We start from the raw sequence: 22,033 nt of genomic DNA on the forward strand, positions 1-22,033 counted from the left end.
TGTTGGTTTACGATAAAATAAGCTCTTCGGTCGCACTGATAATCGCATGGCTGTTCCAACAACGAGGCACTAGGCCACCACAACGGTCTGTATGTTGCATCTAGCCGTTAGTACCGCGTAAGGGCATACTTGTACTTGGCGATCGTCCCATAAAATGGTCAGGGTGGTAACGTTGTTCACGCGGAGAAGCAACTGGCGGTTAAAAAAGCCGTCCGCCGGTGTCTGGTACTCGTGACACATGCAGTAATGCATGATGTACCTGTTTGAAAAACATAAACAATGAAATTAGTCTCACCATCAGATCTTTATTAAAATTATTCATTTTATATATTCGGTCGGGAAATTATTTCATAGCTAGGACAGTGCAACTGGGTTTTAAACGTCAAGGGGGGGCTGTAGGATACTGAGACAGTCCCTCAGTGCAGGGGTTGACAGGGAGTGCAGGTGGAGAGTGGAAGGGCCCAGGACCGAGATCGCAGACAGTGGACCAGTTGTAGCAGGGGAGAGGGAGAGAGAAAGCAGAAGCAAAGGTTTTGAGGTGCTTCCGTAAAAGTAGACGGTTCTCCCCAAGATAGTGCGCGGTACAAAACAATATGCCACATAGAACGAACAAGTACAACTTAACCCGTCTTTAAAGCTACTGTATAGTAATTAAATTGCGGTATAAACTCATCTAAAGAGTTACTTACATTATATTTGCATTTTCCATTGTGTCTGTGCGTAGGGCAGCCCCGAAATACCACTCCTTCTATGCCGACGTTATTTCTTCTAATGAACGAACATGAAATGGCTTTCGTTTCTGAAATTATATTCATTATCGTTTCTTACGTGGTCTCGGCCTGTCAAGGTCAAAATACAATAGAACCTTATACTGAGTCGTGGGCCATAATGGCACCCGAGAAAAAATCAAAGCAGCTGACCTTCACTTTGAACGAGCACACATTCCTAGTTAGCTACATTCAGTGTAAGGCATTCTCACAGGACTTGAAATTTACACTCCATCTTTGCATTTTGTCTGCGTGCTTTGCAGCCCCACAGAACCATAAATACGGAGACATTCTATATTTTTTGAAAAATGATTTATATTACTGTTTGGTTTAATTTAATGCGCAAATGAACAAGGTTGGATAGATACACATATTCAATGGGCCTGCGACATGAGGAGACTCGAGAGAACAGACAATCAAATTACAATCATTTAAACCGTGATGTGTATTTCTCAATGAGCTCTGCTTTAGGTGGACATGGAACAGAGGCAATGTTGGGTGGCAATGCAGTTGTCCCCTGCACAGGTTCGTTCACAACTCCATTTATGTGCCTATCTAGGACGTCAACAATAAGTTTCTCAATAAACTCATATTGCATATCCTCAAACACTGGTTTGATCACCCATTGTTTACTTCTTTTAGTGAAGGCCTTATTGTAGCGAAGCGTCCCTAAAGTTCCGGTCGTCCTACTTTGTTGACGGCCAACATTATGGTTATGTGCCAAGACCGCTAAAAGAGTCCGATTTATCATGCCCTCCATGCCAAAATGCAATCGTTTTGGCCTGTACTTGAGGCACATATTGTGGAACACCTCCAAATCTCCTGTGTGGCAGAATTCCGTGAGTCCCCTCAAAGCTTTTGTTATAGTTTTATCAAATACAATCTTTTCAATGGCTTTGTGAGTGGGTGATGAAGGAATCAACCACTTCTTCTTCCGTGCCTCCTCTGTGGACAAATGGCCATGTTCACAATTGTGGAAATGTTGGTTCGTGTTCCATCGGTGAACGTTTGTACAGTGTGGCATTACTGACCGCCATTTTTCCAGTAGAATTTCCAACGACCCTCCACATGTTTTTGAGCTCCACCAAAGATGGTTGCTGATTGACTTGGACCACTGTGAAATACCTTGCAATTCTTTTTTTTTACCTGCAGCCGACAATTTTTTATTGATTGATTTTGCAAGATGCCAAACGTCAAATTGGTGATTTATATTTTTGTACTGTTCTCTCATTGTCTTGGCAATTGAAACGTGTCTGTCCGTGGCTATCAGGTCGATCACCATTCCCCGCGATTGTAGTTCTTGCAATGATGCTACAAAGCCAACTTTCTCCATGGCCACTGAGGATGTACTTTGTGACACCTGCACGACCACCGAACTCACAATTTTCTTACTTTCCATGTCCTGAAAGTGGTAGGTGCAGTACTTGGCTGAAAATCCTGGGCTGTCGCACTGTCCATCACCGGCTAGCCTGAACCGTTTGCCCGCGAATGTACTATCAATAGACATTTTTTCCATTCTCCAAGCTTCGCTAATGGCTGGAAATAGATAATCGGTTTGGTATTTGTAGAACTGAGTTTTCGCAATGAAATGGATTCCCACAAACTGAAAGAAAGACTCTAATTTTTTAAAACTTGAACCACTAAAAAGTGCAGCCGCTGCACAAAGTAGATTGCCTGCTGGCAGTTGTCCCAGCATAGGTTGTGCAGACCATGAGAAAGGATGATATTTTGTACAGGTGGCATGTATTTTAAGGTTAGTGCCTCGAATTGCACGAGTCACATTAATGAATGGCTCCCCACATACTTCCCCACCTACCAAATGCCCACATTTAATCCGAATAATAATATCAATCAAACAACTATCGAATACAATGAATTTGGCCTCTTTCCTTATACTGTCACTCTGCATCCCAGCTGGTTCGGCCTGTAACGTTGAGGACATGTCACTCACATGAAAGGTAGAATCTCTGATATCGTCTTCCGCTATGTTCAGTGATATTGATGGTGTTTCATTGTCGTCTACTTCATTCTCTTCCATTGCAACATCTGTTCCTTCTCCGGCGATGGGTGAATAAAACAATTTCTTCAACTTTCTCGCGGTCTTAGTTTTTGCGGGTGTGGATTCTGTGAATTGATCTCCGACTGCATCCGAACTACCAGGAGGACATTCACTATCAATGGCTGGTGGTGGTATAGCTCCGTTGTCAATCACTTCATATTCTTCCCATTGGCACGATGCTTCTCCAGTCTCAAGTCCCTGCCAAAAGGTTTGACAAGCAACATCTCTCGTTCGCTTCACTGTCTGTGTAGATCTAGTTCGTACACCCACTCGCAACTAGAGGACAGATTGGAAAAGGGGTGTTCAGTTTAAACACAACTTACAGTATTGAACTATTAACAGTGAAAAACAACATAATATAGTGACCAGGACACTAACCTTCTTTTGCTTTCTTTTCTTTGAAACTTTCTTGCCTCGAACTTCAACATCAGGACGCTGTTGCTCCGACTCGTGTGTGCATGTCTCCACTTCCTCTTGCACTGCAACGACTATGTTTTCCTGATAAGCACATCCATCACGCACTGACGCTCCATCGACTCCCTGAAACATAGAACTTTCATTAGTATGTATAATAATATCGAAAACACAAAATGTACTTGGGGACCAATACCCACGTACATCTCAATAGCAAAACACGAATGAACGCTTTGTGTAGAACATTCAAACGACAATTATTCACGCATTGTTGATCTAGTTAGATGGAACTGTCAAGATCCATACCTCGGGCTCCTCATAGACTTCCATTGATGATATTATTGAAGATGATGCTTCAGTGACTCCCTGAAACACAGTAATTGCATTAGTATGGTTTTCTATTTTGATAAAAAGAACAGAAAGTTTGTGCAGGCGTGAACGGCTCATCTAAATAGACCTGCACAAATGATCAGTTGTCTAAAATAAATAATGGATATCTAAATATGATTCGATTTGCCCGATCGTTGGAAGTGTCACCACCCAGAAATCTGCATCAACTACTAGGGGTGATGTTCTTGTAGAAGAAGCTCCGTCATCTCCCTGAAACATAGTACTTGCGTTAATAAAGAAGGAAGTATAGCGGATGTAATCACGTCATATGATTTCGCTTCATCGAACTGTCAGTATCCATACCTCGAAATGCATAAGAACATCAAGGGACGATGTAACTGCGGTGCACACTTCTGCAAGCTGTTGCGCCGACCCGTAACTGCACGCTCCCCCTTCTTCTTGGACTAATGCTCCATCGACTCCCTGAAACATAGGACTTTCATTAGTAATGAACACAATATTGAAAAAAGAAGACACATAGGAGGGCGACGACAGAAGGACATATCAATGGCTAAAAACGAAAGAAACATTGTTTGTAACAATCACGCTACAAGAATGCAAGATCTGATGATCTCCATCGATGGAACTGTCCTGAAACGTACCTCGAGCATCTGAGTGACATCAACGGTAGTCGTCAATACGTTGGACTCCTCAGCATCTCCCTGAAAGACAGTACTTGAATTATTTTGGATAACAATAATTATAACTGAAAACAAAGACTAGAGGACGAGTACAAGGGTGTACCATTAGGTAAAATAATTACACGATAAATTAAAACTATTGATTTACATGCCTAAAACAAGTCAGTGGCAGAATAGCCAAGTAAGATTACCCGATAGGCGCTTGAAGTGGCTGATGACTGCAATAACGACACGGATGGAGAATCTTCCGCCTTCATATTGAGTGGATACATAAATGGGGAAATTATTGTTAGCTAATGCTACACACTACCGCAAGGCCGAGAGATAAATACGTAAACTTGACTCACCAGTGGAGGGATGTGGACGAATAGAGTGGGAATAGCGTTTGAGAGCAATTTTCGCCTCGCTCGCGGTGTGTTCTTCTTTATTAGCAATGATGTGGAGTACATGTCTGAGCTAAAGTGCCTGCTGCAGATGCGGTATCGATCACCCCTCTTGTCCGCAAAGACTTCTAGGACTCTACTTTCAAGCTCAGAGGGTGGATATCCGCAATATCGGACCCATTCTCTTATCTGATCTATTGTCTTAGGGAAAACATGCATTATAGTACCTTCAGATTTATTATGGGTCTTCGAAGGGCAACCGCCAATGGAACAGGCAGGCATTGTGGAAAGTTCTGAAAAGTAAAGATCAACAATTCTCTATGAATACCAATGTGTTAAAAAAATAAATGACACATAAAAGGTTCAATGCAAGGTATGTTTTGGTTCTTGGAACTATACACGTTATTCACATGCGGATAAGTATTTGAATAACTTTAAAAAAATAGAAAAATAATTTGACTAAACTCAGAACATGTGACTAGTTCCTTGCATGTACTGTCTTGAACGAAAAGAAATTGGACGCAAAATGAGTATGGTACATGGCCTTACCTTGACGAGCAAACAGTTAGATGCAGGGATCAGAGTAGTTTCTTGTCGTTCACAGGTTGCAAACTGACGAGTTTCCTCGAAGTGGTCACGGAAGTTCACCGAGACGAAGAGCAGCACCTTCACGGGTTGACTAGCAAAGTGCAAAGAAGTTCTCATTAGAAATATGAAGTGGGTTATAAAGAATTCGAAACAGGGGTGTGTTTGTGAATGAATGACGTGTATATGTCGTGGCATTATGCGGTTTGCAGGGGGCCGTCCAGCGTGAGGGGGGATGCTTGGCAGGAGACACGGGGTCTGGCGGTAGACATGGGAACAACAACCCATGCTCTATAGACCACTTTGAAGTGTACATGGTCTTTGGCACCTCTTGGCCTTTATCGCTCCCTGACAGCTCCACTTGCCAGCACAAGTACCCCGGTGCGAACTGCCTTTGATAGGGCGGGGGGTGGATTGGGGCGGTGGTCCTGCAGACAAGACACAGGAAGACTCGTGAATGGAGACACACTTATGTGGATTGCAGGGGGCCGTCCAGCGTGAGGGGGGATGCTTGGCAGGAGACACGGGGTCTGGCGGTAGACATGGGAACAACAACCCATGCTCTATAGACCACTTTGAAGTGTACATGGTCTTTGGCACCTCTTGGCCTTTATCGCTCCCTGACAGCTCCACTTGCCAGCACAAGTACCCCGGTGCGAACTGCCTTTGATAGGGCGGGGGGTGGATTGGGGCGGTGGTCCTGCAGACAAGACACAGGAAGACTCGTGAATGGAGACACACTTATGTGGATTGCAGGGGGCCGTCCAGCGTGAGGGGGGATGCTTGGCAGGAGACACGGGGTCTGGCGGTAGACATGGGAACAACAACCCATGCTCTATAGACCACTTTGAAGTGTACATGGTCTTTGGCACCTCTTGGCCTTTATCGCTCCCTGACAGCTCCACTTGCCAGCACAAGTACCCTGGTGCGAACTGCCTTTGATAGGGCGGGGGGTGGATTGGGGCGGTGGTCCTGCAGACAAGACACAGGAAGACTCGTGAATGGAGACACACTTATGTGGATTGCAGGGGGCCGTCCAGCGTGAGGGAGGATGCTGGCCGGAGACATGTGGTGTGACAAGACAAGGCACAGGAAGACTATTCAATGGAGACACACTAGATTCATTTAAAAAATCAAAACAACCATTGTTAAAATATATGTTGGGTTTTATTTTAGATCTTAATTTCAATTGAACATAAATAATAAACATTACACATTGTAAAGTTGCGGTTGCAGCACATCCAGGGAAAATCCGCGGTATTGTCCACTGTCGCTGGGGAAATGTTGTCTAATGGCAAGTACCGCACAGGCAGGTATTACTCTCCGAACGCGGTGTCCGAGCCTCCCGTGAAGCCACCAAGTGAAGCAACGATAGGCCACCAGCCTGTACCACCTGTGAAAATGAAAGATGCAAACTGTATTAAAATGACAACTTTCTTATCACTGTCGATTCAGGTAAAAAATGTCATTTTGCTTTGAAAAAAATTCTATCTAGAAAATGCACAACATGGAACCAATTTACATGCATTCGAATGATGAGACGACCATGAAATAGTAGTGGCATCACTGACATCACAACCAGAGTATACTTACTCGTTACTCGGATTACGCGGACGAACAGTGCCGCAAAGTTCGTGCATAAGCACCATCATCATCCTCAACACTGTCCGTGAGAGGCAGGCTTCCCTGAACTCTGGCAGCTCGGTGATGCATTGCGGACTTGGCTCGCCTTCCGAAATGTAGGCCAAGCACCCGGAATTTTCACGGCAGCAGCAGTTCTCCTCCTCAGTTGGCATTAGCTCGCACCGATTGCACGTGCACCAGGTGGAGACGCCGTCCATGCGACATGGTCCAGGCTCTTCATCCATTGACTGGTCCTCCCAACTGCCGTCCGAATCCCCATCGTTTTCGCGTGCTTGCCTTTCCAGTAGTTCTTCCTCGGTGTACTCGGGCTCGTACATATACGGCATTATTGTAGCCATTGTGTGGTAAAGAAAGTAAAATAATTTATAGCGGTGGTACTGGTATCTGTTCACACGGGCTACAATCAACGAAGGTAGCTGACCAGAGCACAGAAACGAGTCACAGAATACTCAAAGTAACACACAGAGAGTAATGGAATCGAAAATCTGCTGCTGTGTGTTGTGAAACGGTGTGTTTATACTTATTGAGGAAAGAGGCGTCCTGCCATTTCCATGGCGACAGTTCATTAGCTGAGGCACAGCGATTGTTGACACGAAACGTGCTTTGGCGTTGGGAAATGGGCGGTACGCGTCTGCTGATGTCAGGCTCAGGGGCGGGGGATTTGATTTAGTGCCGCAAAAGCAGGTGAGCCAGGGCGATGGGGGGAAATGATAGGATTATCAGAAAATGGCAGCTGATTTCGAGTGCGTTAATGGACGAAAAGTCGGGTAAGGTCCATAGGAAAGTTTTCTACGATCTACCGAGTTATGCTTAAAAACACATGGCCGAACCGTAGGGACAATAAAAAAAAAGTCCCGGAACTCTCCTTTAAACAAAGCCACAAGGTTGGGAAAAGAGGCAACCACTAGTCTGGCGCGAATTATCAGTTTATCAGAATGCTAAACAAGCTGTACAAAGTCTGAAAAGCAAATCTTTATTCCATTAATATTAAAAAACAAGAATTGGCTGTGATACATGCAAACGTATGAATATACAAGGTACAGATATAAAAAACACAGCGACTGACTAAACATCCACAGTAAAAATACAATGTAAACAATAAAAAGGATGTGCAAAATATGCAAAAAATGTGACTCGTGTACTCACAAGGTAGAAAAAGGCTGTATTATCCAAAACCTGAACAATATCAAAAAAGTCTATAGTTTATGATCTTACAGAGTTATTAAGACTCAATATAAAGCCACTGAGTCTTACATTTGCCTTTGCAGTTCAGCATAGGCCAAAACTCAACATGTTTCTGTTCATAATCGCAAAAGTGGTGAACATTCTTCAGGAGCAGTCTATTGGGGTCACAAGTCCCTTTTTTAGCATATTTTGCACATCCTTTTCATTGTTTACATTGTATTTTTATTGTGGATGTTTAGTGTCTGTGTTATTTATATCTGTACCTTGTATATTGGTACTTTTGTAGTTATCACAGGCAATTCTTGGTTGTCAATATCTATGGAATAAAGACGTGCTTTTTGAGACTTTTACATCTTGTTTTGCATTCTGATAAACTGATCATCATTGAGGAATATTCTTGGCTACATTTGCCACACTTCTTAAGTCATAATTGGATTTAGTGTGGGGTAATAATGACTCACCCATGGGCCTGGCAAATTCTACTTAGCCCGTTTTACAAGTAGCACAATATCCACTCTGGGAGAAATGCTGGGTAACGTACCTAAAATGGTTACTTAAAAATCCCAACTCAGTCGCCTGGAGACCAACCAACATACACTGCGTCCTCCGCAGTCTGCAGTAGTCTGAGCTTGCTGCCATGCTTTCACACCAGCGCTTTGGGTCTGGAGTCATTAATAAACAATCCTCCCTCTGACAATATTAAAGGGGGAGCATCTGCAGCTGCATGAATATAGCTCCAAATGCGGTCCTCTCTCACCCCGCTCTGCAGTAGTCTGTGCTTGTTGCTGTGTTTTGTTTTTTTAACAATTTGATGGCAGTTTTCTTTTTGGCCCAGTAAGGGACACTGGTTGCGCACAATTGTGATTTCACCTCACAGTGTTCTTTATGTTTTGTAGAGGAGGCTGCATGAGCAGAGCTTGACTCCCCTAAGGTTGCAATGCAGCTTCATGAAATGATGTCCCTGAGAGGTTGAAGTTGTAGCTGTCAGTATTCTTGAGGAAGATAACACCCCGGCTGTATTCCCTGTTCTGATAGAGGCACAACATTTTCTCAGCAAAATGATAGGCAAGAGTATAATGACTCTTTTGTATGGACCGCCTGCCTGTAAATGGTCATTTGGAGTTGGGGCACGGTGCTTGCCTTTTGAGCAGGTAAGCACAAGTAAGTGGTGTTATGGGCAGCAGTAGTCAAGCAACTGGGTGACCAATCAGTCGTCCAGAGGTAAAGCATGGGACGATCCTAACTAACTTTATTACCAAAGTTTGGAATGAGTGCCATCAGGGCCCTTGTATGACAGGAATCCAGGCACTTTACACTGCATCATTGTGCAATAATGCAAGGTGATTTGTAATCCTGATGTTTCTTTTTGTTGTGTGAGAGGTTGTGGTCTGCTGTCCCGCAGGCTAACAGCTGGTGCCAGTTGGCTAGTATCCCAGGTTACCCATGGCAGATGGAGGCAGGTCTATGCCTGTTGCAGTCAGACCTACAGGTTCTCTGTGGCATGGGAAGTGCTTTCAGGTGATGGACACTGTTCTAAGGTGAGATCAAAAGGTCCCCATCCATGATACTAAAGAATGTTTGATTGTGAATCAAAGTTTAAATAAATACAGCCATGTACATCCAGGTTCACGCGTTTCATGTACGAGCCAAGGTCCACTAGTGTGTCCCCTTTGTTGTGGATGTAGGTGCAGGTTACTGCAATGCTGCACAGTGAGTTCGTATCCTGGGAGGACCATCCAGTCGCAGGGCTCTGGGAACCATCGCCACAGGTTCCAAACTTTGATGAAGCTCATATCTGATCAATATCTGCTCGGATTAGACCTACAGGTGCGGCATAGAAAATCCTTCAGGGTCATGGACACTGTACTTCAATGACATCAAGAAATACTTGTCAATGCTACTAGAAATATTTGATTGTGAATCAAAATTTTAATAACTACAGTCATTTTACATCCAGGACTGTACTGTGTTATGTTTCTTGAGTTTGAGCCAAGGTCTACAGGTGTGTGTCCATTATATCTCTCGCCACTCTGCTCCCACGCGGCCACATTTGATTAACGCACTCAGCAGGTATTGGTAGTTTTGTATTCATTGAAGCATAAGGGTGCATTTCAAATAGAAATGGCTCACAAAGTAAGGTATAGCAGAGAGCTCAGGCAGTCCTTTGGTGGGGTGCCATTACAACAAAGCATTGAGTTGAATGAGGTAGACCAGATGTTGAAGGGGTCGGAGTGGGGACCTATATCGGGGATAGGATAAGTCTAAGGACAGTATTAACATCACTGCAATTTACACAGAGTAGTCCTGCGGGTTGAAAGCAAGGAGGGTGTGTTGGGTGGTTAATTTGGATAGGATGGTGAAGTGGTTTCAGAGACTTCTTCCAAGACTACCAGATGGAGTTTGTGCCTGGTTGTGAAGGGTTGCACTGATAACATGGGTTGGGTTTTAACTGCTGGCTGTGGGGGGATGGGGGTTGAGCATTCCCATGGAGTGGGACCAATACGGAAAAGAAGCGAAAGCAGGCAAAGTTGTAGGGAAATGGGTTGGAACTGAAAGGCTGCAGAGAGATTAGGTGAGGCGAGTCAGAGGGACAGAGTGCAGTGAGATGTGGTCAGCAAGGTGATGTTTGTATGGAGCTCCACCCAGCGTGGTGACATTGGGGGGCAGATCCGATTTGAGAATACCTTAAGGACCAGATATTACTCTCCTTACCCCCTCTCGCTGCTCTGCATCTATTCTCTATTTGCTCTATCACTATCAGGCAGGCATCTTGTCTTCCATGCCTTCTCGTGCCTGTGCCTCTCCCCATATCAAACAGGCCTCAGAAGCATCATATCACAACAGTACCAGTTATTCTGTTTGTTTCTCTTTCTGCACCCCTTCCCTGTATCACACATGCACAGCAAGACTTGCTCTCATTTACATCATACACAAACCGGATCCTCATTAATACAATAAATGACCCCACACAAATGGCATGATCTGCCATTTGCACTAGATGAGGGGAACATTTACATTAATACCAAATAAGCCCCTGCTACTTTTCACGGACCAGCATTTTGGAGGAAAATGTGCTCGTTTGCATCGGATTGCCCTTAAACACGCTTGAGATCATCAACGCACACCCACTGGCAATCGAGCTCTGTGTATGTGCAATTCCTGGGAGGTAGCACACATGCACTGGATACTCGCAGAGTACAGATTTTCCAGTAAACCTCCCTCTTTATATTTTCTGTTTGATTAATGTCACACATAGCAACATGCCCCACTTCATCCAGTGGATTGCGGTACAATCCTGTTTTTTTAATTTTACATTCTGGATTATAAATTAAGACTGCAAATAAAACCAGGACTGGACTAGTGTCTCCGGAATTGAATAAGGCATGTCAACATCATGCTTTTTCTCTGATGGCCCACATGTACTCACCGTCCAACTGTATGCATCCAGGAGACAGTATGAGGTCATCTAAAGCAATGCCTGCTGTTTCTCCTTCTGCCACGTTGCCAACAATTACAATCTGCCAAGACAAAAAGTCACTCAAATCAGATATGTGGGCTACCGCTCTGAGGCTAGCATGTGTGTAGACATTGCTGCTGTACCAGTCAAATAAAAGACCACAGACATTCCACCACAAATGTCCCCTTCCCCTATGGTGCATGTTTACTATAATTATAAGGGTTGCAGAGGAGTCCACAGTCACTAACTAAATAAAAAGGGTAAGCATTCCTCAGCCTGACTACACTGCTCTGTGCTCCAGAATTTGGGGGGTACGGGTGTATTGAGCAGGAAGGGCTGGCTTGAAAATACTCACCCGTCACAGAATGTTCGAAGTAATGACACTGAGTGAAATAATTTCTATAGAACCAGTATTTTGCAAAAATTGCGTCCCCAGACCCTGATCCCCATTCTCTGGAAATTAAAAGCCCATGCCTGGGCAGCCAGACAATACTGCCTCCAGGCAGAGCCGTCAACAGTACAGGTGCTGCAAATTATCTAGGCCTGCTCAGTCTGGGGAGCAGCTTATGGGGTGTTCCACCCCTCTGTGTAGATTACAGGACTTTGCCTACTTGGGGACCACTTTTAGCCAACACCTCACTTGGAACACCAACATCTACAATCAGAGGTTAAGAATTAAGCAAGTTATCAGAGGTTTGTTTAGGTTTCGCTAGGTCTTTGCAGCAGTTCTGGGCTGGACACATGTTGGAGATTTATAGGGGCCTGGCCATTGGCACAGCAGGGCTTATGAATGCGAGCTTTGGGGCTATTGGAACGCTGCAGGGGGGACACGTTTTCCTTGCTCATCTTGTAGGCATGTCTTTTCCTACAGCTATGTATTACATATTTGGAAACGTTCTTACGTATATTTGTTGGAGGCTAAGGGTGATCCTGATGTGGCGATTTGTGTGGGTGAATAAAGAGGGAACTCTAACCAGATCAATAGTAAGGAACGTCCTCAGCCTGGGGAGTTCTCACAGAGTTGGCTGGTTATTTTATATTAAAAGAGCACTGGGCAGTATGGGATTAGCCTGTTATTTAAACAATCCAGGAAGCATAGAGAGCTTGATGATCCCTTTGCTCAAATCATATTTGTGGTCTTCTCAGGATAGTCTGTGAGAGGCGGAAAACTGCGATAAACCATCTGTCAGACTGTACCTCTCGTTGAGCCGGGCCATGGGTCCAGCTGAGTATCTCACCTCTGTCTCTAACATTTATCATCAGATATTGTTAACCGGGGCCCATTTTAATATCCTGCACCTCAAACCTATCACATGCAAATGGCCGGGGTTTTCTAACACAGGCTTTGGTCAGTGTCTGTGCGGGGAGTTGGAATCACTGCTGCATTTTGTGCTATTTTGTCCACTCTGCAGTGACATACATAAAATATATTTACAGAATGTGCTTAGAGCTAGTGGCCTACGTATATGGAGACCGGCCCGTCCTTTTCCATTGTCCCTCCCCACGATTGGAGTTGCCTTTGCTTTTACCTGCTTCCTAAAAACCCATGGCATAAAAGAATCCGCGAGGCTGTCAAATTATGTTGTATTTATGTTCTATATCGTTTCCCTCACTTTTAAAATTTGAGTGTTCCTATTTTACCATAATGATGAGAAGATGAATTATGTTTTTAGTTTTCTGATGCTATATATTGTGTTTTTTGTTGGTTAGTCGCATGTCTTTCCCTGGTGTTGGCCGAACAGAACTGCACATGCTTCCATGACCATGGGTCCCAGTGGCCCAAAAACCTTGCCGAATATGGCCGCCAGCTTTTCCATCTTGCCTGGCCCTACGGAGCTTCCTGGAGAGGCCCCATGCCATGCAGCCTGCTGATTGGCTGCATGGTGAAACGAATCCCCAGAACCAATGTAGCCGGAAGGAGCACGAGGAAGGATCCTGTCTTTCCCTGTCTTACAGGGAAGCCAGTGCCTGCCTGATGCGATCCCTTCGACCATTCTCCTGCCGCAGGTACTCCCAAACGTAAGACTAGCCTCTCTAAACTTCTTCAACACGAGTAGCCAGCTGATCGTTGTTACGTTCCGCCCTGCGTCCCGCTACGCGGTGACGCAGGGCGTCCTAAATAAAAGCCCCGCCCCCGCGTTCGGGAGGCAGTTCCGGGGCAGACCTATAACCAGCGTGGGTGTTTGATTCCTTCGGCTCCCGCTGGAGCTGCGCCACAGGCCGCGCGGCCTATTAGCATTGTGACAGCCCCCGCGCGCAGGCCGCGGGCCGACAACACAACAATGGCGACGAGGCAAGACGAACTCCAAGACAGGCTCGGTGCTGTGAAGGCACCATAATGCCACACAGCCATCGCGGCTAAATTTTTGGACACCCGGTGGGGTGCCATCACACACGTGACCCCCCCACCCCCAAAAAAAAAAAAAAAAAAAAGAATTTTTTTTTTTTTTCTCCTTCATCAATTCATGCTCTCTGCCACTAAGACCATAGTTCTTCCCTCCGGAAACTGGAGAACCAGGTGGCATCGGACATCCAACACGGGAGAGCAGCATCACAGTGTGTGGGGAGCGCCAGGCCCTGAGTTGTAACACGGCGCCTGGGTACGGCGGCACCTCCAAGGTAGGCCCAACGTCGCAGCATTGGTGGCCGTCGGAGGTACCTACGACACACGGATCAGGTCCACGCCAACATGGCGGCCGGCACATCCACGCCTGGGCCCTCCACGCCGTCCAGAATTGCGGCAAACCTGTCCATGACGCCGCCTCCACCTCGAACACAAGGCACTTCGTCGACACTGGTCCAGCCGTTTGACCCATTCACGGATCCGTCGTCATGCGGACCCAGATGGCAGCTGTGGATCCAGAAGTTCGAGATGGCGATGGAGTGCAAAGAGATCACAGCGCCCAGGAAACTGAAGGCACACCTACTACTCAGCGTGGGTGACGAGGTATTGCGCATTTTCAATTCCCTGAACGTTGATGATGGCCAGGATGGGTACCGAAGCGCGAAAGATGCCCTCACCGATCACTTCCTCCCTCAACTAAACCCAGACTATGAGACGTTTCTTTTCTGCACCACCTTACAGGCAGCGGAGGAAACCCTTGATGCGTACCACACCCGCCTGAGAAAGTTAGCCATGTCCTGTGAATTCACGAACGTGGAGAGGGAGATCAGGAGGCAGATCATCAACGGGATTCATTCGGAAAAATTGAGGCGCCTGATACTTAGCGAGAAGGGTATCCCCCTACAGCGGATCCTTGAATTAGGACGTCAGAGGGAACTGGCACACACCAGAGCGGCCAACATGGAGGCCACGCTACACAGGCTGCAACCTGCTCTCAACACGGCTATGGTAGCCCGCATCACCAACAAACAATCCTCGAGAGACGACAACAGTGGCGGATACGGCCAAAACAGGTGGCAACCGCGCATTCCGGGACCCACAGAGTGTGGCTGTTGCGGTGGCCCACGACATGGCCGTCGCAACTGTCCTGCTCAAGGCACCACATGTGGAGCATGTGGCCGGAAGGACCATTACGCGAAGGTATGCCGATCAACGGACATCCCCATACAGCCCCTGCAGAACCAGCCGGAGAAGGTCGCGACCAAGAAAAAGAAGCAAGCCAGTGCCAGAAGGGTCGCAGTGGCCAGCTCTTCCACGGAGGAGGAAGGGGATGACGTCTCGGCGATGCTGCAGGCCCCCTCCAAGGACACAGACAGGAAAGGAAGGAAGGTATACCTGGTGTCTGCCCTATGCCAGGACCGAGGACCTCGAAGAAAAGCCGCCCGAAGGCGCAAATGCATGGTCACCATCCAAAACCAGTGCATTCTCATGACCATCGACACAGGCGCTTCGGTGAACGTCATGCCTGAAAGCATCTTCCTGACTCTAAGTCCTCCACCAGAACTGAAAAGCACCGACACTCTGTTGTATGCATACGGCTGTCGAAAGCCCCTGCCGGTAATTGGCAGGTTCCGCACTACGCTGGAACACGGAAAAAACAGACTATGGTCCAAAGTCTATGTTGTGAAGGCAGGTGTTGAGAGCCTCCTGAGTGGGGACGCAGCGGAGGATTTGGGAGTGGTCCAATTCATCTGCCATGTCAACGAAGAAAAGGAAGTGGAGCAGATGCTGAACCAATACCCTGACTTGCAAGAGGGCATAGGCTGTCTAAGAGGCAAAACCATCAAACTTCATATTGATGAGACAGTGCAGCCGAAAGCCGTCCGGCACCGGAGAACGCCTTTCCACATGAGAGAACAAGTGGAGCAGGAACTCAAGGCACTGGAAGAAGCGGGTATCATTGAGGAGGTCACAGGGCCCACACCGTGGGTCTCTCCAATGGTGGTAACACGGAAGCCTAAGCAGCCTGGAAAGGTGCGGATCTGCATAGACATGCGCCTCCCCAACACTGCCATTAAAAGAGAACGCCACATAACCCCAACAATCGACGAGATTGTGGCTGACCTCACAGGGTCGAGCATATTTTCAAAGATTGATCTCAGGGCGGGGTATCATCAACTCAAACTCCACAGAGACTCTCGATACATAACAACGTTCTCTACGCATTTGGGGCTGCGGAGATACAAACGCCTAAGTTTCGGAATATCGTCTGCTGCGGAGGTGTTCCAGCAAACCATCCAGGAGGTCATCCGGGGCATCCCTGGTGTCCTCAACGTGAGCGATGATATTCTGATCCACGCCCCCGACAAAGAAACACACATCAAGAGGCTTCACGCCCTACTGGGCCGACTACAAGATGTTGGGCTCACAATACACCGGGAAAAGTGCGAGTTCCTCAAATCGGAGATCAATTTTTTCGGATACAAGTTTGGCAGCACAGGCATCTCCCCTGACCCGCAGAAGGTCGCAGACATCCAGGCGGCAAGTCCACCGATGACCCCCACAGAAGTGCGCAGTTTTTTAGGCATGGCCACCTACTGCGGGAGGTTCATCCGAAACCTGGCCACACTATCTGAGCCGCTGCGGGAACTCACCAAGGCCAACGTCAAGTGGGAGTGGGGGCAAACATGCCAGGACTCGTTTGAAAGCATCAAGGACTCCCTCTCCGCTGACACCAAGATGGCCTACTATAACACTGAACTGCCCACAGAACTGTTTGTGGATGCCAGCCCCGTGGGACTCGGAGCCATCCTAATGCAAGTCACGAGGGAAGGGGAGAAGAGACCGATTGCATATGCATCGAGAGCCCTCACAGAGACCGAACAAAGGTACTCACACATCGAAAAGGAGGCCATCGCCGTGCTGTGGGGGTGCCGGCATTTTCACCTCTACCTATATGGGCGTCATTTCACGACGATCACGGACCACAAGCCCCTACTACCCATTTTCATGGGAACATCAGCACACCCTCCGGCACGAATCACCAAGTGGTTGTTGCACCTCCAGCAATATGACTTTGATCTCGTCTACCAACCAGGCAGCGGAAACCCGGCGGATTTTCTCTCCAGGCATCCGCGAGAGGCCACTCAACAAGAGATCCAAGTAGCGGCAGAGACAGAGGAACACATATGCCAGGTGGTGCGCGCAATGAGGCCCAAGGCGGTGAGCATCGAGGAAATCGAGGCGGAAACACACCAGGACCCGTGTTGTGACTTAGTGAAAGATGCCATCCTTTCCAGTGACTGGAAGACTTTCATGAGACACACACACAACAGAACAGCGGAAGCAAAAGGGTTTCTGTCCGGCATATTCACAGTGCGGCAAGACTTGTCAGTCACGGAAGGTGGACTGTTACTACGAGGAAACCGCATCGTGATCCCGCTCAAACTACAGGACAGGATAGTGGCCCTAGCGCATGAAGGACACCAAGGACTGGCAAGGACGAAAGCCCGCATTCGGCACCGAGTATGGTTTCCCCAGATCGAGGAGCGGGTCGAGACACTCGTTAGCACGTGCCTATCCTGTCAGATAACGGGGGCCCAGCCAGACCCGGAACCCATCATATCAGCAGAACGGGGCCGCTCTCGCTGGGAGGCCATCAGCATTGACTTTTGCAAGCTCCGAGAGGGCCTCCACCTGTTGGTGGCCGTCGATGATCACTCCCGATACCCGGAAGTTGAGGTAGTTGAGTCCACAGCAGCTGAAGTGGTCATTCCGGCCCTAGAGAAAATGTTCGCAGTCCACGGGCTACCCATCTCAATCAAAAGCGACAATGGGCCACCGTTTACGGGAGAGGACTTCAAAAAGTATCTGCAGGAACTCAATGTGAAATATCATCACATCACTCCAAGACACCCCCAGGCAAATGGGGACGTAGAACGATTTATGAGGACTATCAACAAGGTGCTCAGAGTGTCTAAGGCTAACGCCAGCCCCTGGAAGGTTGACCTCTTCCGATTCCTCCGAAATTACCGGGTCACGCCCCACAGCACAACCGGCGTACCGCCAGCGGACCTCATGTTCGGCACCGTCATCAGATCCTCGATCCCGCATCACCCAAGCAGAACCCCGGACACGGTGAACGAGGAACGCACAGAGAGAAGGAGAAGGGATGCCAACGAACACATGAGCGGCAAGCGGAGAGCGAGGCCGTCCCATCATCAAGTGGGTGACCAGGTCATCATGCTACGAAACCCCTCCAAGTCAAAACTTGACACCAGGTACGAGGAACTTCCATGGACCGTCAGCAACCGGCATGGAACCATGGTAACTGTGACACGAGGAAACCGCCAAGTGACGAGAAATGCGTCATGGTTCAAGGCCATACCCCGTACCCTGTGGACCGATAAGGAGGGCCCTCGGGAAGGCGAGGACACTCCTCCCAGTGAAGAAGAGCCGGAGGCCATCCCTGAGGAGAATGGAGCGGGGGATGGAAACTGGGAGCCGGGGGATGAACCCGGCCTCGAGGGCCCGAACAGCGAAGACGGAACAGAGCCTGAAGCAAGGGGGAATGACCCCCGCGAAGGGCGATACAGACTGAGAACAACGACGAGACCGCCAGTCAAGCTAAGTGACTATGTGTGGTAACTGGTGCCTTGGTGCCATGAACCCCAATGGCAGGGTGGCTGAGTGTTGAAGAATGAAAGCTTATGTTGGACTTCGCCGTTGTTTGGCAGTTAGAGTTATGTGTTTTGTTTTGTTTTATAATAAAGGAGGAATGTTACGTTCCGCCCTGCGTCCCGCTACGCGGTGACGCAGGGCGTCCTAAATAAAAGCCCCGCCCCCGCGTTCGGGAGGCAGTTCCGGGGCAGACCTATAACCAGCGTGGGTGTTTGATTCCTTCGGCTCCCGCTGGAGCTGCGCCACAGGCCGCGCGGCCTATTAGCATTGTGACAGCCCCCGCGCGCAGGCCGCGGGCCGACAACACAACAATCGTAACCATGGTTACTCACAAACTGCCTTCAATGAAAATATTACCGACGCCCCATGAATGCCCGGAACCTCAATGTATTCTATTTGCAAAAATCGCAATTTTTCGTACTAAGACAAATGCACTGTAATGTTATGAAAGTTTGCTACAGTCGGTCCCTGTTCCATGATGTAGCAGTGTGTGCCCCCCATCCTCTCCTTGGTCACCCGTATCCCTGTTTTGTCTCCCCCCACCCCCTTGGTCGCCCGCATACCTGTGTGGCCTCCCCCACCCCCTTGGTCGCCCGTATGCTTGCTGCTGTCTCCCCCACCCCCTTGGTCGCCCGTATGCTTGTAGCTGTCTCCCCCACCCCCTTGGTCACCCATATGCCTGTGTTGTTTCCCCCCACCCCCTTGGTCGCCCGTATGCTTGCAGCTGTCTCCCCCATCCCCTTTGTTGCCCGTATGCTTCCTACTGTCTCCCCCCACCCCCTTGGTCATCTGTATGGCTGTGTGGTCTCCCCCCACCCCCTTGGTCGCCCATATGCCTGTGTTGTCTCCCCCCACCCCCTTGGTCGCCCTTATACCTGTGTGCTGCCTCCTCCCACCCTCTTAGTCACCCGTATGCACACCAGTTTGCCTTCCACACCACGCCTTCCCACCTCTCCTCCCTGTCCTATCCCATTCCTTCCTAGCCACACCTATCTAAAAATGTCTCAACGCATCAGCACACTGCTACCGCCCTGCAACATGGGGCTGGGGAACATGTCTATGCCACCTGATCTGACCTCTGCATTTACATGCTGCTGCCACCCTACGAGAAGGGGTTGGGCAACATGTCTGTGCCACTGCCACCTATCTTGACCTTGCATTTGTATGCTGCTGCTGCTCTGCAACATGGGGCTGGGCAACATGTCTATGCCACCGAATCTGACTTATGCATTGGTATGCTGATGCTGACCTGCAAGATAGGTTACGCAAATTGTATGTTTTTGCCAGTGGTCGAAGTGTACGAAAAGAAGTAGTGGAACTATGTTCCCTGCTGGCCTTCCTAGCTCTCCACACACCCCATCGCTACGCATCCTCCCACACACAATTCAAACCCCCAAACAAACACACCTGCTATTTAGGTAAATGTTCAGTGCATTGCACTGAAGTGCAAACTTCAACTTCTTCCTACACTTTTATTTTAAAAGTAAACTATTCCAGAACGTTTTATTTTTAAAATAAAAGTATAGGAACAGTGAAACTTAAAAATAAAAAGTATAGGAGCACCGCTCCCGACCGCTCCCGCCCACTTCGACCTCTGGTTTTTGCAAGCACTATGTCACTAAATAAGCCGCACCCTGCTACATGGGGATCTGTAACATGTATGTAGGGATGTCTTCACAACCACTTATGTAACCAAGTAAGCCTTCTTGAATAGCGCTGTGATGCCTGAGGGCAGTTGTGCGCTCTATAAATGCAAATAAATAAATGCAGGGGTGGACTGGCCTATAGGGAACTCTGGAGATTTCCTGGTATGCCTCTGCACCTTAGGACTCTTTTGTGTGGTAACCTATTTTATTTTCAAATATTCTTATAGGAAAAGGGTTGGGCTTGCTGAAAAGTTGTAATATGGGGCCACTTTAAACTTTTGGTTACCAGTCCACACCTGGTCACGTGTGACTTTATGTTATGTTTTATGAAGCTTGATGGATTCTTTGCCTCTGAATAATTAGATTTGACTATGCATCTTGTTGTCAGTTGAAGAGAGCGCTGTTGGGTCTGTAGGTGTGTTTTAGGACCAGAGATGCCTTGCGTGGGGTTCAGTAAGCTCCAGCTGGGCTCTGGATTCATTCAGTTGTTTTTCTTCAAACTGATCTACTGCCCTGCTATCCGATGGGTGCTGCCTATCATCAAGCAAGTAATGGAAAATGGGTCATAGAGGCAAGTTCATCTTCAGTAAACCTTTCATGTGCAAAATTCCAACACAAGCTGATCCATAAACGGAGATCGCCCCCCTTTTTGGGTGCAATGAGAGTCAGCGAATATAAGGACCCCCTGCCCAGAATATCATTGAGGCATCAGAGACCCTGGAACCATGGGAGAATGAGACAGCCGTGAGACCGGCGCCGTAAGTGAACAAGGCCACACCCTCTCCCTTACCCCCTCTGAGTGCGACATCTAGAAAAAGTGAAGGGCGCTGTGAGGGACATTTGCGAATTGACGCGCGAGGGCCAATATAGTCCCTCCTCCTGCAGTGAACACATTGAGGAAAGAACTCCCCCCACCCAGTAACACATGATAACTTTGTCAGACTTTTGATTATATGGGGCACGGAACGGCATCTATTTTCTGGCAAGCTGTTTTCCTCTTACAGCTATCTTATAACTGATTCTCCTATCGGCTTGCACTGGCGTGGGACAATGTGACCTCCTCTGGGAGGCGCTTCATATGGCCCAAGAGGAGCAGTAGTAGGCAAGATATGTAAATTAGGCTGACAATGGCTGGAGGAAGGTGTTGCCTTTCCCCCTTCTTGAGAAGCTTCGATGTACGCCGGGCTGTCACATTCCAGCTGAATATGACAGGGGAAGGCTGTAGGCTGTGTCACCCCGGAGTACAGGTGACAATGCGTTATGTGCGGTAGGGAGATGAAATGTGCCTGGAATGGCCTCAGACATTTCTTGGAGGCTGATCTCCCATCATTCATTTTCATTATTAAAAAATCAAAAAAACTAGAGGAGCAGACTCTCCTCGTGTGTATGATCGAATTCCTCACAACACCTTCAGAGGATCCTTTCTGGTTCACTTGGAACTCTAAATAAGTCATAAGGAGAAAGCCAAAAAGCATAAATTCTCCTGTTGCAGTATCAAAGGACACAAATACGCAGGCTTACAGTCAGGGCTTGAAGCTCTGCCAGGGCTCTCCGAAACTGACCTCCCTTACCAAATTTCTTTAAAAATATGAATGGCAATATTGCTCTTTGTTAGTAGATGTCACCTTCAGTAATGTTTACAATCACAAAACCAGTTAAAGAAATTTGAAATTTGAAATTTGAAATGGGAGTTATAAGAGAATACATTGTTGGATTTTTGCCACACATTGTATTAAAGTATTATCATTAGAATACCTTTAATTAGTATGCGTGAATAATGGATTTCTTTCAGAAGAACTGTGGGTTTTCATGGTGTACCTTTTCATTTGATGTTATGT

At 47.6% G+C, this 22,033-nt stretch overlaps 1 protein-coding gene across 1 annotated transcript in view; it reads right to left on the reverse strand.

Moving 5' to 3' along the window:
- MAMDC4 (MAM domain containing 4) overlaps nucleotides 1–22,033 on the reverse strand; it is a 498,376-nt gene that overhangs the window by 356,991 nt on the left and 119,352 nt on the right. Inside the window, exon 11 of the mRNA XM_069609267.1 lies at nucleotides 11,496–11,586. Coding sequence (XP_069465368.1) covers nucleotides 11,496–11,586 — 91 coding nt within the window. The remainder of the gene's footprint in view (nucleotides 1–11,495; nucleotides 11,587–22,033) is intronic.

This window comes from Ambystoma mexicanum, chromosome 8, assembly GCF_040938575.1.
Source record: "Ambystoma mexicanum isolate Mex_15411 chromosome 8, UKY_AmexF1_1, whole genome shotgun sequence".
Taxonomy (NCBI): domain Eukaryota; kingdom Metazoa; phylum Chordata; class Amphibia; order Caudata; family Ambystomatidae; genus Ambystoma; species Ambystoma mexicanum.